Source organism: Physella acuta, unplaced genomic scaffold, assembly GCF_028476545.2.
Source record: "Physella acuta isolate Inbredline_101_S28 unplaced genomic scaffold, ASM2847654v3 ptg000109l, whole genome shotgun sequence".
Lineage (NCBI taxonomy): Eukaryota > Metazoa > Mollusca > Gastropoda > Physidae > Physella > Physella acuta.
The window spans coordinates 510,791-530,704 of NW_026731629.1; the positions used below are offsets into that span (position 1 = coordinate 510,791).

The 19,914-nt window shown below is 42.5% G+C and overlaps 1 protein-coding gene and 1 long non-coding RNA gene across 2 annotated transcripts; both read left to right on the plus strand.

Moving 5' to 3' along the window:
- Positions 1-287: 287 nt before the first annotated feature.
- LOC131934537 (uncharacterized) lies at positions 288-4,810 on the plus strand. The gene is made up of 3 exons (XR_009385799.1): positions 288-369; positions 1,480-1,583; positions 4,718-4,810. It is a non-coding gene; the product is annotated as an uncharacterized LOC131934537 (long non-coding RNA).
- Positions 4,811-5,720: 910 nt separating this feature from the next.
- Positions 5,721-19,801, plus strand: LOC131934536 (polycystin-2-like). Its single transcript, XM_059290581.1, has 12 exons — positions 5,721-6,166; positions 8,095-8,351; positions 8,898-9,037; positions 10,207-10,401; positions 10,898-11,045; positions 12,173-12,244; positions 13,182-13,302; positions 13,675-13,844; positions 16,692-16,828; positions 17,598-17,723; positions 18,430-18,578; positions 19,258-19,801. The coding sequence occupies exons 1-12, from the start codon at positions 5,721-5,723 to the stop codon at positions 19,799-19,801; spliced, it is 2,505 nt and encodes an 834-aa protein (XP_059146564.1).
- The last annotated feature ends 113 nt before the right edge of the window (positions 19,802-19,914 follow it).

The window sequence follows — 19,914 nt, forward strand, 5'->3', positions numbered from 1 at the left end:
TGTACAAACCAAACGTCGTACACATTAAACCTTGATGTACAAACCAAACTTCGTACACATTAAACCTAGATGTACAAACCAAACGTCGTACACATTAAACCTTAAACACATTAAACGCAGGTCGGGAGTGTAGCCGAACTCGAGACAGCTAAGCTAACCGCTCGACCAGACAGCTGTACACATGTTTTGTCCGATTTCTTGAAAATTTGATTCGTTTTTCTCCCGCTGTTTGTGGCAGGTACGTGTCGCATGTTTACATCAGAAACATGAAGGACAGCGCCGTTGATCGCTACTGTATCTGTGACAGCTGGGTCCCCAACCCCAAAACCAAGGTGTGCTACATCGTCAAGTCAGTGGTACCCACCACAGGTAGACCATGGCGCCTCGAGGGTTGGGTCAAGAGATTAGTGATGAGATTAGTGATGAGATTAGTGATGAGATTAGTGACGAGATTAGTGACGAGATTAGTGACGAGATTAGTGACGAGATTAGTGACGAGATTAGTGACGAGATTAGTGACGAGATTAGTGACGAGATTAGTGACGAGATTAGTGACGAGATTAGTGACGAGATTAGTGACGAGATTAGTGACGAGATTAGTGACGAGATTAGTGACGAGATTAGTGACGAGATTAGTGACGAGATTAGTGACGAGATTAGTGACGAGATTAGTGACGAGATTAGTGACGAGATTAGTGACGAGATTAGTGACGAGATTAGTGACGAGATTAGTGACGAGATTAGTGACGAGATTAGTGACGAGATTAGTGACGAGATTAGTGACGAGATTAGTGACGATATTAGTGACGAGATTAGTGACGAGATTAGTGACGAGATTAGTGACGAGATTAGTGACGAGATTAGTGACGAGATTAGTGACGAGATTAGTGACGAGATTAGTCACGAGATTAGTGACGAGATTAGTGACGAGATTAGTGACGAGATTAGTCACGAGATTAGTCACGAGATTAGTGACGAGATTAGTGACGAGATTAGTGACGAGATTAGTCACGAGATTAGTCACGAGATTAGTCACGAGATTAGTCACGAGATTAGTCACGAGATTGGTGACGACAGTACTGGCACGAAAAAGTGTGGCCAAGCGCCAACATTGTCATTATACTAAAACAACAGACATTATACTAATCCATGAGCCGGCATTATGCTAAAATAAAAGCTGACATTATACTAAAACAAAAGCTGACATTATACTAAAACAAAAGCTGACCAAAAGCTGACATTGTACTACAACATACGGTGACATTATACTAAAACTGTAGCTGAGATTATACTAAAATATAAGATATTACCTACAGCAACTGACATTATACTAAAACAAAAATAAAACCAAGTCATTAGATTACAGTCTCCCAATTTATTTTACTATTTAATTAAACAGATTAAATATAAAAGTTTTTAAAAAAAAAAAAACTCGAACAAGTACCACTTTAAAAAATTCTTTTTTTTTTCATCCAACAGGGCCTCGAACCCGCACCATGCTGTACCACTTAATTCGCAGTTTCCGCGAGCTTCACATGATCATTGGCTGTTTCTTGTCCTTGCCTTCCAGCAACTTCAACAAAGTAAGAACATACGGGTCAACTGACCATATGTACCAAATCTCCACCCCACTGACCATATGTACCAAAACTCCACCCCACTGATCATATGTACCAAATCACCACCCCACTGACCATATGTACCAAATCACCACCCCACTGACCATATGTACCAAATCACCACCCCACTGACCATATGTACCAAATCACCACCCTACTGACCATATGTACCAAATCACCACCCCACTGACCATATGTACCTAATCACCACCCCACTGACCATATGTACCAAATCACCACCCCACTGACCATATGTACCAAATCACCACCCTACTGACCATATGTACCAAATCACCACCCCACTGACCATATGTACCAAATCACCACCCCACTGACCATATGTACCAAATCACCACCCCACTGACCATATGTACCAAATCTCCACCCCACTGACCATATGTACCAAATCACCACCCTACTGACCATATGTACCAAATCACCACCCCACTGACCATATGTACCAAATCACCACCCTACTGACCATATGTACCAAATCACCACCCTACTGACCATATGTACCAAATCTCCACCCCACTGACCATATGTCCCACCCCACTGACCATATGTCCCACCCTACTGACCATATGTACCAAATCTCCACCCTACTGACCATATGTACCAAATCTCCACCCTACTGACCATATGTACCAAATCACCACCCTACTGACCATATGTCCCACCCTACTGACCATATGTACCAAATCTCCACCCCACTGACCATATGTACCAAATCTCCACCCTACTGACCATATGTACCAAATCACCACCCTACTGACCATATGTACCAAATCTCCACCCCAATGACCATATGTACCAAATCACCACCCTACTGACCATATGTACCAAATCACCACCCTACTGACCATATGTACCAAATCTCCACCCTACTGACCATATGTACCAAATCACCACCCTACTGACCATATGTACCAAATCACTACCCTACTGACCATATGTCCCACCCCACTGACCATATGTACCAAATCACCACCCCACTGACCATATGTACCAAATCTCCACCCTACTGACCATATGTACCAAATCACCACTCCACTGACCATATGTCCCACCCCACTGACCATATGTACCAAATCTCCACCCTACTGACCATATGTACCAAATCACCACCCTACTGACCATATGTACCAAATCTCCACCCTACTGACCATATGTACCAAATCTCCACCCTACTGACCATATGTACCAAATCACCACCCTACTGACCATATGTACCAAATCTCCACCCTACTGACCATATGTCCCACCCCACTGACCATATGTACCAAATCACCACCCTACTGACCATATGTACCAAATCACCACTCCACTGACCATATGTCCCACCCCACTGACCATATGTACCAAATCTCCACCCTACTGACCATATGTACCAAATCACCACCCTACTGACCATATGTCCCACCCCACTGACCATATGTACCAAATCACCACCCTACTGACCATATGTACCAAATCACCACTCCACTGACCATATGTCCCACCCCACTGACCATATGTACCAAATCTCCACCCTACTGACCATATGTACCAAATCTCCACCCTACTGACCATATGTCCCACCCCACTGACCATATGTCCCACCCCACTGACCATATGTACCAAATCTCCACCCTACTGACCATATGTCCCACCCCACTGACCATATGTCCCACCCCACTGACCATATGTCCCACCCCACTGACCATATGTACCAAATCTCCACCCTACTGACCATATGTACCAAATCACCACCCTACTGACCATATGTACCAAATCACCACCCTACTGACCATATGTACCAAATCTCCACCCCACTGACCATATGTACCAAATCTCCACCCTACTGACCATATGTACCAAATCACCACCCTACTGACCATATGTACCAAATCACCACCCTACTGACCATATGTACCAAATCACCACCCTACTGACCATATGTACCAAATCACCACCCTACTGACCATATGTACCAAATCTCCACCCTACTGACCATATGTACCAAATCACCACTCCACTGACCATATGTCCCACCCCACTGACCATATGTCCCACCCTACTGACCATATGTACCAAATCTCCACCCCAATGACCATATGTACCCAAATCTCCACCCTACTGACCATATGTACCAAATCACCACTCCACTGACCATATGTCCCACCCCACTGACCATATGTCCCACCCTACTGACCATATGTACCAAATCTCCACCCCAATGACCATATGTACCAAATCTCCACCCTACTGACCATATGTACCAAATCTCCACCCCAATGACCATATGTCCCACCCCACTGACCATATGTACCAAATCTCCACCCCAATGACCATATGTACCAAATCTCCACCCTACTGACCATATGTACCAAATCACCACTCCACTGACCATATGTCCCACCCCACTGACCATATGTCCCACCCTACTGACCATATGTACCAAATCTCCACCCTACTGACCATATGTACCAAATCTCCACCCCACTGACCATATGTACCAAATCACCACCCTACTGACCATATGTACCAAATCACCACCCCACTGACCATATGTACCAAATCACCACCCTACTGACCATATGTCCCACCCTACTGACCATATGTACCAAATCACCACCCTACTGACCATATGTCCCACCCCACTGACCATATGTACCAACTCACCACCCTACTGACCATATGTACCAACTCACCACCCTACTGACCATATGTCCCACCCCACTGACCATATGTCCCACCCCACTGACCATATGTACCAAATCTCCACCCCAATGACCATACGTCCCACCCCAATTACCATATGTCCCACCCCACTGACCATATGTCCCACCCCACTGACCATATGTCCCACCCCACTGACCATATATACCAAATCTCCACCCCAATGACCATATGCACCAAATCTCCACCCCAATGACCATATGTACCAAATCTCCACCCTACTGACCATATGTACCAAATCACCACCCTACTGACCATATGTACCAAATCTCCACCCCAATGACCATATGTCCCACCCCACTGACCATATGTACCAAATCTCCACCCCAATGACCATATGTCCCACCCCACTGACCATATGTACCAAATCTCCACAGAAAGACCACGGTTTCCTTACTCTGGTGATAATCCTGTTCACGATGACCGTCTGTCTGTGGACAGCCGGCTCCTTCCAGGCGGAGCTAGAAGGGGACCATCAGGACAGGCTGAAGGAAAGCAGCCAAGAGAACATACTCCCCATTGTCACAACCTCTTTCCTAATAACTTCCGTCCCGTCCTTCGTGCTCACACTTATTCTCTCGGTGTAAGTACTCCAGCGCGTGTGGAAGGTGTAAGTACTCCAGCGCGTGTGGAAGGTGTAAGTACTCCAGCGCGTGTGGAAGGTGTAAGTACTCCAGCGCGTGTGGAAGGTGTAAGTACTCCAGCGCGTGTGGAAGGTGTAAGTACTCCAGCGCGTGTGGACATCTAGAACTTGTATATTTATGGATGGGTAAGCACACACGCACACACGTGAACACACGTTCATATACTTACACCCAAACTAATACTTGCATACATACAAACATATGTAAACACACATACATCCAAATTTATTTTAGGACATTATTAAAGTAACCAAATACATTATATATATATATATATATATATATATATATATATATATATATATATATATATATATATATATATATATATATATATATATATATATATATATAAAATCTCTTATAGATAATCAACTTTTAGAAGTTATCCTAATTAGTACAATTTGACGTTGACGAACTGGGGGGGGGGGGGGGCAGCATTGAAAAAACGGCCAAGAACATTGTGTGGATATTTTAATTTACCCAAGTATATATTCAGGTCTCATTGATTACATGGCGAATGTCATTTACATTCATTTAACCTAACTTTTAGGTACCGATTAGAGCTGAGTTGACTCAGATAACTCAAGCTTGTAAATCGAGCTCGGGTTAGCTTAGTCTCCTCCGCCTCTTTACCTCGTCTGTTTGTTTTTCTCACATATTTTTAATCTACCCCAGACTCCACCGTTTCCGACGAAAAAAAAAACCCATCCTGGTTTGGGAGCAGTTTTGGCGCATGCTCAGCTCCGACAAGATGGACGACGACAACCGGACGGCAACAAAGACACCCTCAACGTACGACCCGCCAACCGAAAGTCCTAGAGAGACCGAGACGCAGGGTAACCAGCCTGAGGACCCAGTAAAAAACGAGGGAGACGAACCTAGCCAGGATACGAACCAGAACTTGTACATGGAGTCCTACGACGACGAGGATCTGTCCGACTATGTCGCATCGCGGGTACAATCCTCTAGAAACATGGAAGGGAGGAAGGTTATTCATTTAGAGACCCCCTACGCTGCTGTCGTGCGCCGAGAGCAATTTTTCTTGTCGCAAAAAGATGATTTCAATAGGCCACAAAACATGCCGCGGCAAAAGATGACGCCTGCTCGGCAGATGCGACAATTTCTGGAGATAGATGAACAGCGTGTTACAGAACAAGGCTCGACATACAGATCTCACAGGTACGTTCATGGCTTTCCTTAACCCTAGCTGGCCTTAACTGATTGGGTGTATAGTCTAATAGACGATTGAATGATTGTACTTTGGAAATCCATGCACAAAGCGTGGACCCTAAGTTGCGAAGAGCCAGATGTTGCCCATGTATCAGAGCCCCCTCTCTCCACACAACCGATATTAAAGGGACAGGACGTACCTGTACAGCTTGGAATCAGGAGCTGCGAAAGAAAACCGAAGTTGGTAATCAAATCGCCTAAGTGGCTCCAATCTAGTTTGATTTCGGAGTTCTTTCTGCTAGATGGGTTGCTGTCCCCAGCTGTCGAGCCTCGTCTGGCCGAGCGTTCGAACTCGGAACTTTAGGGTCAGCAACCATGTGTGGTCATTACTAACCTTAACCATGGCTTACCTAAACAAAGGCTCACATTAACCAATTTCAAAAGCATATCAAAAATGTGCAATCATTAAACAGTTAATTACTTAAAACCTTCACCAAATAAACCGGGAGTGATCTCCCCTAATCTTTCTCGAATATTCTTATATATCGCTACGGGGGATGGCAACTCTGAATATAGACTTGATTTTTAATTACTTGTACTTTTTAAAAATTATCATTAAAAAAGTTTTTAAAAACCCACGTTTTCTGATTGAACTAAAAAGTAGAAAATAAATGCTATACATCACAATAATGCAAGCGATCACTCTACTATAAGCGATCGCAAACTGCGTGCGCATCATGACAAAAAATGAAAAACGTGGGGCGCCGAAGTAAACGTTTTTTATCGGTCATTGTTAATATAAGATGTAAAAGTTATATTACTATTGATTAGATAATACTATTGAGTTTTATTAGGGAGCTTGTAGAGAGTCAACAGTATTAAAAACTGTAAGAAAATCACGGCGCCCCACGTTTTTCATTTTTTGTCATAATGCGCACGCAGTTTGCGATCGCTTATAGTAGAGTGATCACTTGCATTATTGTGATGTATAGCATTTATTTTCTACTTTTTAGTTCAATCAGAAAACGTGGGTTTTTAAAAACTTTTTTAATGATAATTATTTTCTACTTTTTAGTCTTTGTCTGTTTGTTTGCATTCAAATCTTGCTATCGATTTTATCTTCTCGCATTCACTTTTTTTTGGGTAAACGAAGACAACTAGTAAAAAACACGTGCCTTTTCCGATCGACGTTTCTTCTGTGTTGCCATTTCTTTCACCATTTTGCCCTCGCGTGCAAACCATTCGACCATCAACATTCTACTTCCTGATCAGTCAGATTTGCATAGGTTTGTACACAAACACCGCGTGACCACTACTCAGCCAATCGCGTGCTCGCTCCTTCTGTAAGCCTGAAGAGGAAAAGTACCGAACCTTGTTTTCATCAAATTACAATTACTGGGTTATGTCCTTTTTTTTGGTACAAATCAATAGGAGTCTAAAATGATCAATAACATTTTTCCATGGATCAATTTAGTAATAATAATAATTGAATATTGTATTGTCATCGGAAACAAAGCTTCCCTGAAAATTTCAGCGCGCTAGCTAACTTGAAAGTGCCCGAAATTTCGATCGCAAGATTTGATTGGAAAAACAAACAAACAGACACGAAAGCAAGTTAAAGAAAACGTGGGAAAAATAGAATAGAATCTCGTAGAAGAAAAGAATTGCGCACCAAGTGAACGCTAAATAATATGTGTATAATAGTGCGGAATATTATCAGTCAGTGGACCTTCCCCGATTCCACCCAGCTCTGATGCACACTTACGTCACGTTAGGGAAACAATTATTGACTACTGGGCATTGTGCTGACCACACTGTCTTTTCATATGACGAGGTCACAGAAACATTTGAACTCTACTTTGCCCCATAGACCCTCATGTTGGGAACTTTACTTTAAACCCCAGTTTCCTTTGACACTCTAACGTTAACTCCACCAGCTCCTGGATGCAAAAAGGTGCGACAGTCCTGTACGTGGCGCTTAAGATCACCATGTTCCTGTTGGCTGTCGGCATGACCTTCAGCATCGGCTACGTCGGGCTGGTCATCCAGAACGAGGATGCTTACCTCATCACGGTGCTGCTCACCTTTGCTGCCACTAACCTGATCGCACACCCCATCTTCATCTTCATCATCGTCATCCTGACCGAGGACGAGAAAACTTTGTGTCGAACAGAGGGAGATTATAGGTGGAAGAGTAGGTTCATGGTGTTGTAAACTGGTGGAAGAGTAGGTTCATGTAGTTGTAAACTGGTGGAAGAGTAGGTTCATGTAGTTGTAAACTGGTGGAGTAGGTTCATGTAGTTGTAAACTGGTGGAGGAGTAGGTTCATGTAGTTGTAAACTGGTGGAGGAGTAGGTTCATGGTGTTGTAAACTGGTGGAAGAGTAGGTTCATGTTGTTGTAAACTGGTGGAGGAGTAGGTTAATGTTGTTGTAAACTGGTGCAAGAATAGGTTCATGGTGTTGTAAACTGGTGGACGAGTAGGTTCATGTTGTTGTAAACTGGTGCAAGAATAGGTTCAACTGGGGTAGGGATGTTCTAATTGGGGTAGAGGTGATGTGCTACCAAACGAATTTGTTGTTTACTATCCACTTTGTGTTGTGCCCATTAGCATTCCAAAAGCTGTTTTAAAGTGTCAAACTATTTCATAAAAAAACGACTAAATTGACGTCATAGTTCGTAAAATAAAATGTAGTGACGTCATCGAAGTGGAATAAGATGGCTGCCATTTTGTGTGACAGGGTGTTTGGAAGAGTTGGTCGTCTGCTTCAAGATGTGTGCCCTGGGGATGACCCGCATCAGGAAGTCTGTGTGTAGGGTGGAGCTCTCCACGGAGAGGAGGGAAATAATATGGTTACGTCACGTCTCCTTCAACCTTAAGGTGAGACCTCGACGTACGAACGTATAGATTCGTTGTACGAATAGCTCACAGGTTAAACAATTTCAGTGTGCAGAAGTCTTGTTGGTGGTTACCAATTCCTTATCTTTTTAAAGTAGTATTGACGCTTCCCCCTAACCATCCCCCCCCCCTCTCCACCCAAAATGACAGATACATATACGTGACTAAACACTGCTAAATCTCGTCAATGACCAAATTGAACCCATTCGGTGAATGATTCCTTTATTGGCTACTAATGTTGAATGTCGCGGGGTGGGGGAGGGTTTTCCAGGGGATTTATGTCCAAGGGCTTATGTCCAGGGGGTTAATGTCCATGGGGTTTATGTCCAGGGGGGTTTATGTCCAGGGGTTTATGTCCAGGGGGTTTATGTCCATGGGGTTTATATCCATGGGGTTTATGTCCAGGGGTTTATGTCCAGGGGGTTTATGTCCATGGGGTTTATGTCCATGGGGTTTATGTCCAGGGGGGTTTATGTCCATGGGGTTTATGTCCATGGGGTTTTGTCCAGGGGGTTTATGTCCATGGGGTTTATGTCCATGGGGTTTATGTCCAGGGGGGTTTATGTCCAGGGGGTTTATGTCCATGGGGTTTTGTCCAGGGGGTTTATGTCCATGGGGTTTATGTCCATGGGGTTTATGTCCATGGGGTTTATGTCCAGGGGGGTTTATGTCCAGGGGGTTTATGTCCATGGGGTTTTGTCCAGGGGGGTTGTGTCCATGGGGTTTATGTCCATGGGGTTTATGTCCAGGGGGGTTTATGTCCATGGGGTTTTGTCCAGGGGGTTTATGTCCATGGGGTTTATGTCCATGGGGTTTTGTCCAGGGGGGTTGTGTCCATGGGGTTTATGTCCATGGGGTTTATGTCCAGGGGGGTTTATGTCCATGGGGTTTATGTCCATGGGGTTTATGTCCATGGGGTTTATGTCCAGGGGGTTTATGTCCATGGGCTTATGTCCATAAGCTTATGTCCAGGGGCTTATGTCTAGGGGCTTATGTCTAGGGGCTTATGTCCAGGGGCTTATGTCCTGGGGCTTATGTCCAGGGGGCTTATGACCGGAGACTCAACGAACGCTCCCCTTGAACCCTCCCTTGAACCCTCCCTTGAACCCTCCCGCCGAACCCCAACTAACGTGTTAATGTTGTGCCTGTAGAATAACAAAGAGAACTTGCTGGCCGTGAAGGTGGCGGCCAAGCAAGGCTCCAAGTACTTCTTGTTTCTCATCACCATCGTCATCATCATGGTCGTCATCAACATACAGAGCGGCAACGTCTCGCAGCGGTACCGGCAAACGGGATTTTTCCGGAAGCTTCTGCACGTGGGGCGGGCGGAGTTTGATTTAAAACAGGTCAGCTCATGTGTGTGTATGTGTGTAGGTGTCTGTATGTATGTGTGCGTTTTTGTGCGCCTGTGGCCAGGATGGGATTTTACGATCTAAAACAGGTCATATTTCATTGTAGTGATGCGTGTATCTCTATGTGTGTTTGTATGTGTGTGTGTGTGTGTGTGTGTGTGTGTGTTCGTATGTGTGTGTTCGTATGTGTGTGTGTTCGTATGTGTGTGTACGTGCGTCTAAACACCGTACATGCACGCGGTAGACTTCCATTACGTCATATGTTGCATCTTTACTTTCCCGGTTAAATGAAGATTTTGGGGCGTCTACCTTTTATAACAAGAAGCCAACAACAAAAAAACGAAAGAAACACAAAAGTTATAAGAACTCGTCACATCAAAAAAAAAAAAAAAAAAAAAACCATTTAAATTCAATCAATACCAACACGACACACGCACACACACGCATGCCACACACATATTTATATATAGAAACTTGGTATCGGTCGCAGGGCATCACAATGGAAGAGTTCTGGAAACATCTTCGCCAAAACATGCACCTGACCACCTACTGGTCGCTGGTCAATACCAACACGACGGCCAGTTTAAACGCGGTCTCGAACATTCGTCTTCGCCAGGTGCGAGTTCAGCCGTATGCAGGTAAGTTTTAGACAGGTGGGTTGTGATGGTGTGGGGGTTTGATGTGGGTAAGTGTGGGGGTTTAATCTTGGTGTGGGGGTTTGGTGTGGGTAAGTGTGGGGGTTTGATGTGGGTAAGTGTGGGGGTTTGATGTGGGTAAGTGTGGGGGTTTGATGTGGGTAAGTGTGGGGGTTTGGTGTGGGTAAGTGTGGGGGTTTAATGTGGGTATGTCTGGGGGTATGATGTGGGTAAGTGTGGGGGTTTGGTGTGGGTAAGTGTGGGGGTTTGATGTGGGTAAGTGTGGGGGTTTGATGTGGGTAAGTGTGGGGGTTTGATGTGGGTAAGTGTGGGGGTTTGATGTGGGTAAGTGTGGGGGTTTGGTGTGGGTAAGTGTGGGGGTTTAATGTGGGTATGTCTGGGGGTATGATGTGGGTAAGTGTGGGGGTTTGGTGTGGGTAAGTGTGGGGGTTTGATGTGGGTAAGTGTGGGGGTTTGATGTGGGTAAGTGTGGGGGTTTGATGTGGGTAAGTGTGGGGGTTTGATGTGGGTAAGTGTGGGGGTTTGGTGTGGGTAAGTGTGGGGGTTTGGTGTGGGTAAGTGTGGGGGTTTGATGTGGGTAAGTGTGGGGGTTTAATCTTAGTGTGGGGGTTTGATGTGGGTAAGTGTGGGGGTTTGATGTGGGTAAGTGTGGGGGTTTAATCTTGGTGTGGGGGTTTGATGTGGGTAAGTTTGGGGGTTTGATGTGGGTAAGTGTGGGAGTTTAATCTTGGTGTGGGGGTTTGATGTGGGTAAGTGTGGGGGTTTAATCTTGGTGTGGGGGTTTGATGTGGGTAAGTTTGGTGGTTTAATCTTGGTGTGGGGGTTTGATGTGGGTAAATGTAAGGTGATGTTTGTAAGCGGTGGATTTAAGTGTGTATAAACTTTTACTGACTTGCTGTATGATGTTAGATGACTTTTGCTGTTTGAAGTTAGATGACTGACGTTTGATGTAGGATATCAAATGACTGACTGATTTGTTGTATGAAGTAAGATGACTGACTTACTGTATGATGTCAGCTGACTGACTAACGTTTGATGTGTGTTGTCAGATGACTGACTGACATTTTATATATATAATGTCAGATGACTGATGTATTGTAATTCTACAGGTGATTGCGCCAAGGACTTTCCTATGAAACCTTTCGCCCGTTGTCACTTTAGAATTGAGGACTCCGTAGTTGGTTGGTAGTTCTAGACACATTGTAGACACATTTTAGACACATTGTAGACACATTGTAGACACATTGTAGACACATTGTAGACACATTCTAGACACCTTCTTGTGTGGTCTGACTTTGTATCTCTCTGTCTTTAACTTTGTAATTCTCCGTCTGACTTTGTATTTCTCCGTGTCTGACTTTGTATTTCTCTGTGTCTGACTTAAGTGACTTTGTATTTCTCTGTGTCTGATTTTGTATTTCTCTGTGTCTGACTTTGTATTTCTTTGACTTTGTATTTCTCTGTGTCTAATTTTGTATTTCTCTGTGTCTGACTTAAGTGACTTTGTATTTCTCTGTGTCTGATTTTGTATTTCTCTATATCTGACTTTGTATTTCTCTGTGTCTGACTTAAGTGACTGTGTATTTCTCTGTGTCTGATTTTGTATTTCTCTATATCTGACTTTGTATTTCTCTGTGTCTGACTTAAGTGACTGTGTATTTCTCTAAGTCTGACTTTGTATTTCTCTGTATTTAATGGGTTCCATATTTTATTGTGTTTGTAAGGCTTCGTATTTCTTTGTTTCTTGTGAGAGGTAAACACTGTTTCTAATTTAAATTTTTTACTGATTTGATGCGCATTTAAAAAATTTTTTTTAAAAAGCGCTCGATACACTAACCTCTAACCCAAGTAATTATAATCTCACACATACAATAGCCTCTAACTGACATATTTATCTGACAGATACACTAGCCTCTAACTGACATATTTATCTGACAGATACACTAGCCTCTAACTGACATATTTATCTGACAGATACACTAGCCTCTAACCTACATATTTATCTGACAGATACACTAGCCTCTAACTGACATATTTATCTGACAGATACACTGGTCTATAACTGACATATTTATCTGACAGATACACTAGCCTCTAACCCAATTATTTATCTGACAGATACACGCAACTACGCTCTGGCATGGGACCACGTGACCTCTAGAAAGGTCAGCCCTGGACCATACACATACAGCGATTCAGAGGGGTTCGAAACTGTGAGGCACACATACCCGGGCGGAGGGTAAGGACATATTTGAATTTGGGGTGGGGGGGGGGGGGTGGAGGAGGGAGTTGGTAAAGCGAACGGAGAAAATAGGGATGACCACTGGTCATGAGAAATCTTGACCGGACTGTTATTTTTGTTCTTTTGTTCTAATATACTTCTTCATGATATATCTTGTCCATTATGTCCTGGGATATTTTGTCCTCAGATAATTTGTTAATATATATCTTGACATGATATATTTTGTCTTGAAATATTTAGTCCTGATATATTTTGTCTTGAAATATTTAGTCTTGATATATTTTGTCCTGGGATATTAAATATCCTGGGATATTTTGTCGTGGGATATTTTGTCCCGAGATATTTTACCCTGGGATATTTTCCCCCCAGCTACAATTCCCTGTTCTCCGTACGCGACAAGCGACCGGAGATGATCGACTTTCTGCGGGACCACGAGTGGGTGGACGAGCACACGAGGGCGGTGGCGGTGGAGTTCGCCATCTTTAACGCCGACACCAATCAGCTGACCTCTGTCCTGCACGTGTACGAGTTCACTGAAGGTGAGTAACACGTGCACCGTTGATGAGGTCAAATGGGTGCAAGATCAGAGGCTTAGTACAGTCAGAGGCGTAGCGACCCTTCCCGGCGCCCGGGGACATACTTTCAATTTGGCGCCCCCCTCGGGAGCAAATTTTCAATTTGCCCCCCTCCCCCCCATATTTCAACTTTTCGATTTGAACCCCCACCCCCTCAAACTGCAAAAATGCAGCTAAATTGACATTTTAATTTGTTTTTTACAACCCATTTTGGCGCCCTCTAAGGTTGGCGCCCGGGGACATATGTCCCTGCCTCCCCCCCCCCCCCCCATCGCTACGTCTCTGAGTACAGTACAATATCAGTTCAAATTGGTGTAGGATCAGGTCTTTAGTACAGTACAATATCAGTTCAAATAAGGATAGGATCAGGGGCTTAGTACAGTACAATATCAGTTCAAATAGGTGTAAGGACAGGAGCTTAGTACAGTACAATATCAGTTCAAATAGGCTTAGGATCAGGGGCTTAGTACAGTACAATATTAGTTCAAATAATGATAGGATCAGGGGCTTAGTACAGTACAATATCAGTTCAAATTGGTGTAAGGACAGGGGTTTAGTACAGTACAATATCAGTTCAAATAAGGATAGGATCAGGGGCTTAGTACAGTACAATATCAGTTCAAATAGGTGTAAGGACAGGGGTTTAGTACAGTACAATATCAGTTCAAATAGGTTTAGGATCAGGGGCTTAGTACAGTACAATATTAGTTCAAATAATGATAGGATCAGGGGCTTAGTACAGTACAATATCAGTTCAAATAGGTTTAGGATCAGGTCTTTAGTACAGTACAATATCAGTTCAAATAGGTTTAGGATCAGGTCTTTAGTACAGTACAATATCAGTTCAAATAGGTGTAAGGACAGGGGTTTAGTTCAGTACAATATCAGTTCAAATAGGTGTAAGGACAGGGGCTTAGTTCAGTACAATATCAGTTCAAATAGGTTTAGGATCAGGGGCTCAGTTCAAATTGGTGTAAGGAAAGGGGCTTAGTTCAGTACAATATCAGTTCAAATAGGTGTAAGGACAGGGGTTTAGTTCAGTACAATATCAGTTCAAATAGGTGTAAGGACAGGGGCTTAGTTCAGTACAATATCAGTTCAAATAGGTGTAAGGACAGGGGCTTAGTTCAGTACAATATCAGTTCAAATAGGTTTAGGATCAGGGGCTCAGTTCAAATTGGTGTAAGGACAGGGGCTTAGTTCAGTACAATATCAGTTCAAATAGGTGTAAGGACAGGGGCTTAGTTCAGTACAATATCAGTTCAAATAAGGATAGGATCAGGGGCTTAGTACAGTACAATATCAGTTCAAATTGGTGTAAGGACAGGGGTTTAGTACAGTACAATATCAGTTCAAATAGGTGTAAGGACAGGAGCTTAGTACAGTACAATATCAGTTCAAATAGGTGTAAGGACAGGGGTTTAGTTCAGTACAATATCAGTTCAAATAGGTGTAAGGACAGGGGCTTAGTTCAGTACAATATCAGTTCAAATAGGTTTAGGATCAGGGGCTCAGTTCAAATAGGTGTAAGGACAGGGGCTTAGTTCAGTACAATATCAGTTCAAATAGGTGTAAGGACAGGGGCTTAGTTCAGTACAATATCAGTTCAAATAGGTTTAGGATCAGGGGCTCAGTTCAAATAGGTGTAAGGACAGGGGCTTAGTTCAGTACAATATCAGTTCAAATAGGTGTAAGGACAGGGGCTTAGTTCAGTACAATATCAGTTCAAATAAGGATAGGATCAGGGGCTTAGTACAGTACAATATCAGTTCAAATTGGTGTAAGGACAGGGGTTTAGTACAGTACAATATTAGTTCAAATAGGTGTAAGGACAGGGGCTTAGTTCAGTACAATATCAGTTCAAATAGGTGTAAGGACAGGGGCTTAGTTCAGTACAATATCAGTTCAAATAGGTTTAGGATCAGGGGCTCAGTTCAAATTGGTGTAAGGACAGGGGTTTAGTTCAGTACAATATTAGTTCAAATAGGTGTAAGGACAGGGGTTTAGTTCAGTACAATATTAGTTCAAATAGGTGTAAGGACAGGGGCTCAGTTCAAATTGGTGTAAGGACAGGGGCTTAGTTCAGTACAATATCAGTTCAAATAGGTTTAGTTTTAATAGGTGTAGGAAACAGGAGCTTATTAGAGTAAAATAGGAGATGTGCTTTAATAGGTTTAGGAAACACGAACACTAAACGATACAGTAAAAACAGATGTGTTAGAATCACAGCCATTGCGAGGCGCTCTCTTTACATTCTGTGTAAGCACAAATAGAAATAGTTCCGGCACTTGAACTTGACCTTGGTTCCGTTATGGCTAAACAAGCCAGATTTACAATGGCCAGTCAACACATTAATGGCCAGTACACATCAGTTCACATTAATGGCCAGTACACATCAATGGCCAGTACACATCAATGGCCAGCACACATCAATAGTCAGTACACATCTGTACACATCAATAGCCAGTACACATCTGTACACATCAATGGCCAGCCAACACGCACCATAGCTAACACTTAGCTGCCTCAATAACACTTAACTGGCCGTGACATCCAATACAACAACATACTCTAGGCTGTCACCAACAACCAACTCATACAAGATCTCATAGAGTCCATATGCAAATAATACAGCATCTCATGAAGTCTATAAGCAACGAATACAACATTTTATGAGTCCATATACAACCACACAATAGCCCATTCTCGCACAAACATCCACACCACACCCCACCCATACAAAATTAATCACCACACCATCCCACCATTTCCCCACCGTTCAACACCTCACATCTTACCTGTTTGGTCCAGTTGGAATCTTCCAGGACACGCCCGTCTTCTACACCTTCCCCCTCTTCTTCGACAAGCAGTCCTCCATCATCCTGAGAGCCTTCCTGGTGGCCCTCATGTTCCTCACACTTTACTACTTGTCCACGGAAATCACGGAGGTGAGTCTCGCTGTTGACGTTTTACATTTTTACTTTCTCGTATGTACGAAGTATAGAGAAAGTCTTGTTTTTTTTTTTTGAGAAAATCGGAAATAGCGTAAATTAGTACTTCCGGTCAACGGAAATTACTCAAAATTTGATAAAAGGTAGAGAATTAGATCTTTTACTTACGTGTGAAATTTCATTTATCTATCTAAATAGTACTCAAGTTATAGGCTTTTGAAAAATTCAAAGTAGAAAAAGTACCACTTCCGGTTATCGGAAATCGCTCAAAAGTTGATACGGATCTACGATTTTGATAAAATACTTATATATGAAATCTCATCAATCTAGCTGTAACGGTACTCAAGTTATCGTGTTTACACACAGACAGACAGACACACAGACATACGGACAAGATTGCAAAATTATGTTTTTCCGTATCAGTGAGATGTAAAAAATCTCGATTTTTTTTTTGCACGATTACAAGACTTTCTCTATAATTCGTATATACGAGAAAGTAAAAATGGAAAGACAAACTGGATCGAAAAGTGTAAACACATTGTATGATTTAGCTCCTAAATAGGCCAATTAAAAAAAATAGCCTCTTTATGAATGGCCTTTTTGATGAGCTATTTGGTAAATAATTCGGCTACAAACAAAGTTTGAATGACGTAATCACTAAATCGAACAACTCGTGAATGACCTAACCAGTAAATCGAACTGTTCTTGAATGACCTTTGAACCCAGTCTGATGAACTCCCCCCCCCCCCCCACCCCATTGTTTCAGCTCTACCACTTCGGGTGTGCGGAATACTTTAGCTCCTTCACTGCATGTCTCACCTTCCTAGAGCGGATTATCTCCATCATTGCCATCTACCTGTTCATCAGACAATACATCCTGCAGAATGACATGGTCAGTCGTTGGGCTAGACCAGAACATTTCATGTGGATTTGATCGTTGATTTGATATCACTAGACATTTCATGTTGATTTGATCGTTGGTTTGATATCACTAGACATTTCATGTTGATTTGATCGTCATTTTAATGTTGATTTGATAGTTTGTTTGATATCACTAGACATTTCATGTTAATTTGATCGTTGGTTTGATATCACTAGACATTTCATGTTGATTTGATCGTCATTTTAACGTTGATTTGATAGTTTGTTTGATATCACTAGACATTTCATGTTGATTTGATCGTCATTTTAACGTTGATTTGATAGTTTGTTTGATATCACTAGACATTTCATGTTGATTTGATCGTCATTTTAACGTTGATTTGATAGTTTGTTTGATATCACTAGACATTTCATGTTGATTTGATCGTCATTTTAATGTTGATTTGATAGTTTGTTTGATATCACTAGACATTTCATGTTGATTTGATAGTTTGTTTGATGTCACTAGACATTTCATGTTGATTTGATCATTTGTTTGATCAAGCAAGTCATTTTAATGTTGAATTAATACAATTTGTTTAATGTCGATTTAATGCCCCCCCCCCCGACCCCCCCCCATAACTGTGTACCCTGATTATGTAGCCCCAACACTAACTGTGTACCCTGACACTAACTTGTACCCTGACACTAACTGTGTACCCTGATTGTGCCCACAGATCAAGCACGTACAGAACATCTACTTCAACCAGCTGGACAACTTTGTGTTTGTCGAGTTCAACAAGCTCTCTGACATTTCCTTCAAGATCACCCTCACGTGTAGCGCCATGGCCATCCTTATGTTTATCAAAGTGCTCATGCAAAGCAAGTAAGAGCTCTTCGTTCCTCCGTCTGTTCTTCCCGCGTCCTTTCTCACATAATAACCACCCAGTAGTGTTAGATGTATTTGAAAAATGCGCAATCGTAAAATTGTGCGACGGAAAATTGCGCTACAGAAAAATGCGCAAATACAAACTAATTATAGTAATGCACTTTACTTTTGTCATATTTTGTGGAAATGTTTTATGCTGCGCAATGTACATCTAGCCATTCTTTGTTAATGTCTATAAATTATCAATTTTTTTAGAAGACAAAAGTGCCGTTGCGCACTTTTTTTGTGTGCAGTTTTCTGTTGCGCAATTTCCCGATGCGTATCTTTCCGGTCACCATTTTTTAATATTACATTCTTTCTGATTATGTTTTTTTTTTTTTTTAAACTGACATCCGTCGCAGTTTTTTTTTTAATGTTTAGCTTCATGTGCGTAGCTTCATATCTTTTATTGATGTATAACATTTCAAATCGGTGGTTAACTCGAATACCATGTTAATGACTGTTAATGAGAAAAGGTAGGGGGGAGGGGGTACGTAATTTTGTGACGATGTGTGATGAGGAGGGGAGGGGGGGGGGGGGAGGTAAAAATTGTCAAAAAAGCGTGACGTCATTTATGGATGACCCCTTAATATTTCAACAACTTATTATAATCTGATTACACATTGTCTGTCCTCAGTAACATTCCTGCATTAGCCGACTTCCTGATGCTACTGCCTCCTACAGCTAAAATCACCTACCTGCCTGTGTTCGTTATAATCTGCTTCTCTGTTTTGGCCTCGCTGGTATTCACAGAGTTTTCGGAATTCTCTACGGTCAAGGCCGCGTTTTTAAACGTCACAGGCCTCCTCCTAAACCAGGGCCTTATGCCTAAGATCGTTCGAGCCTACCGGTTGATAGGCCAGATATACCTGTGTACCACCTTCGCGTTTTTGAACTTCATCATCGTTAACTATTACATCATGATATTGACTGAACACTACGCAGAAATCTGCATTCTCAACCAATATTTGTATAAAGGAAAGAAGGAGAGCTTAATAGAGACGATAGGTAAATGGATTCATGACGCGTCCATGAAAAAGAAATTGTTGAAAGACGAGGCGAAGGAGGACGAAGTGGAACGACAAAAGCAGGTGGATGTCAAAAAACAACAACAGCTTAACGCGATATACGGCGAAGAGGACAAGGATTGGATAAGACTTTGTATTCCCAATACAGAATGACCTCTTATGCCAGTTAGAATAACATAAAGCCCTGTAATGTAATTGTTTAGACTTTGTATTCCCAATACAGAATGACCTCTTATGCCAGTCAGAATAACATAAAGCCCTGTAAT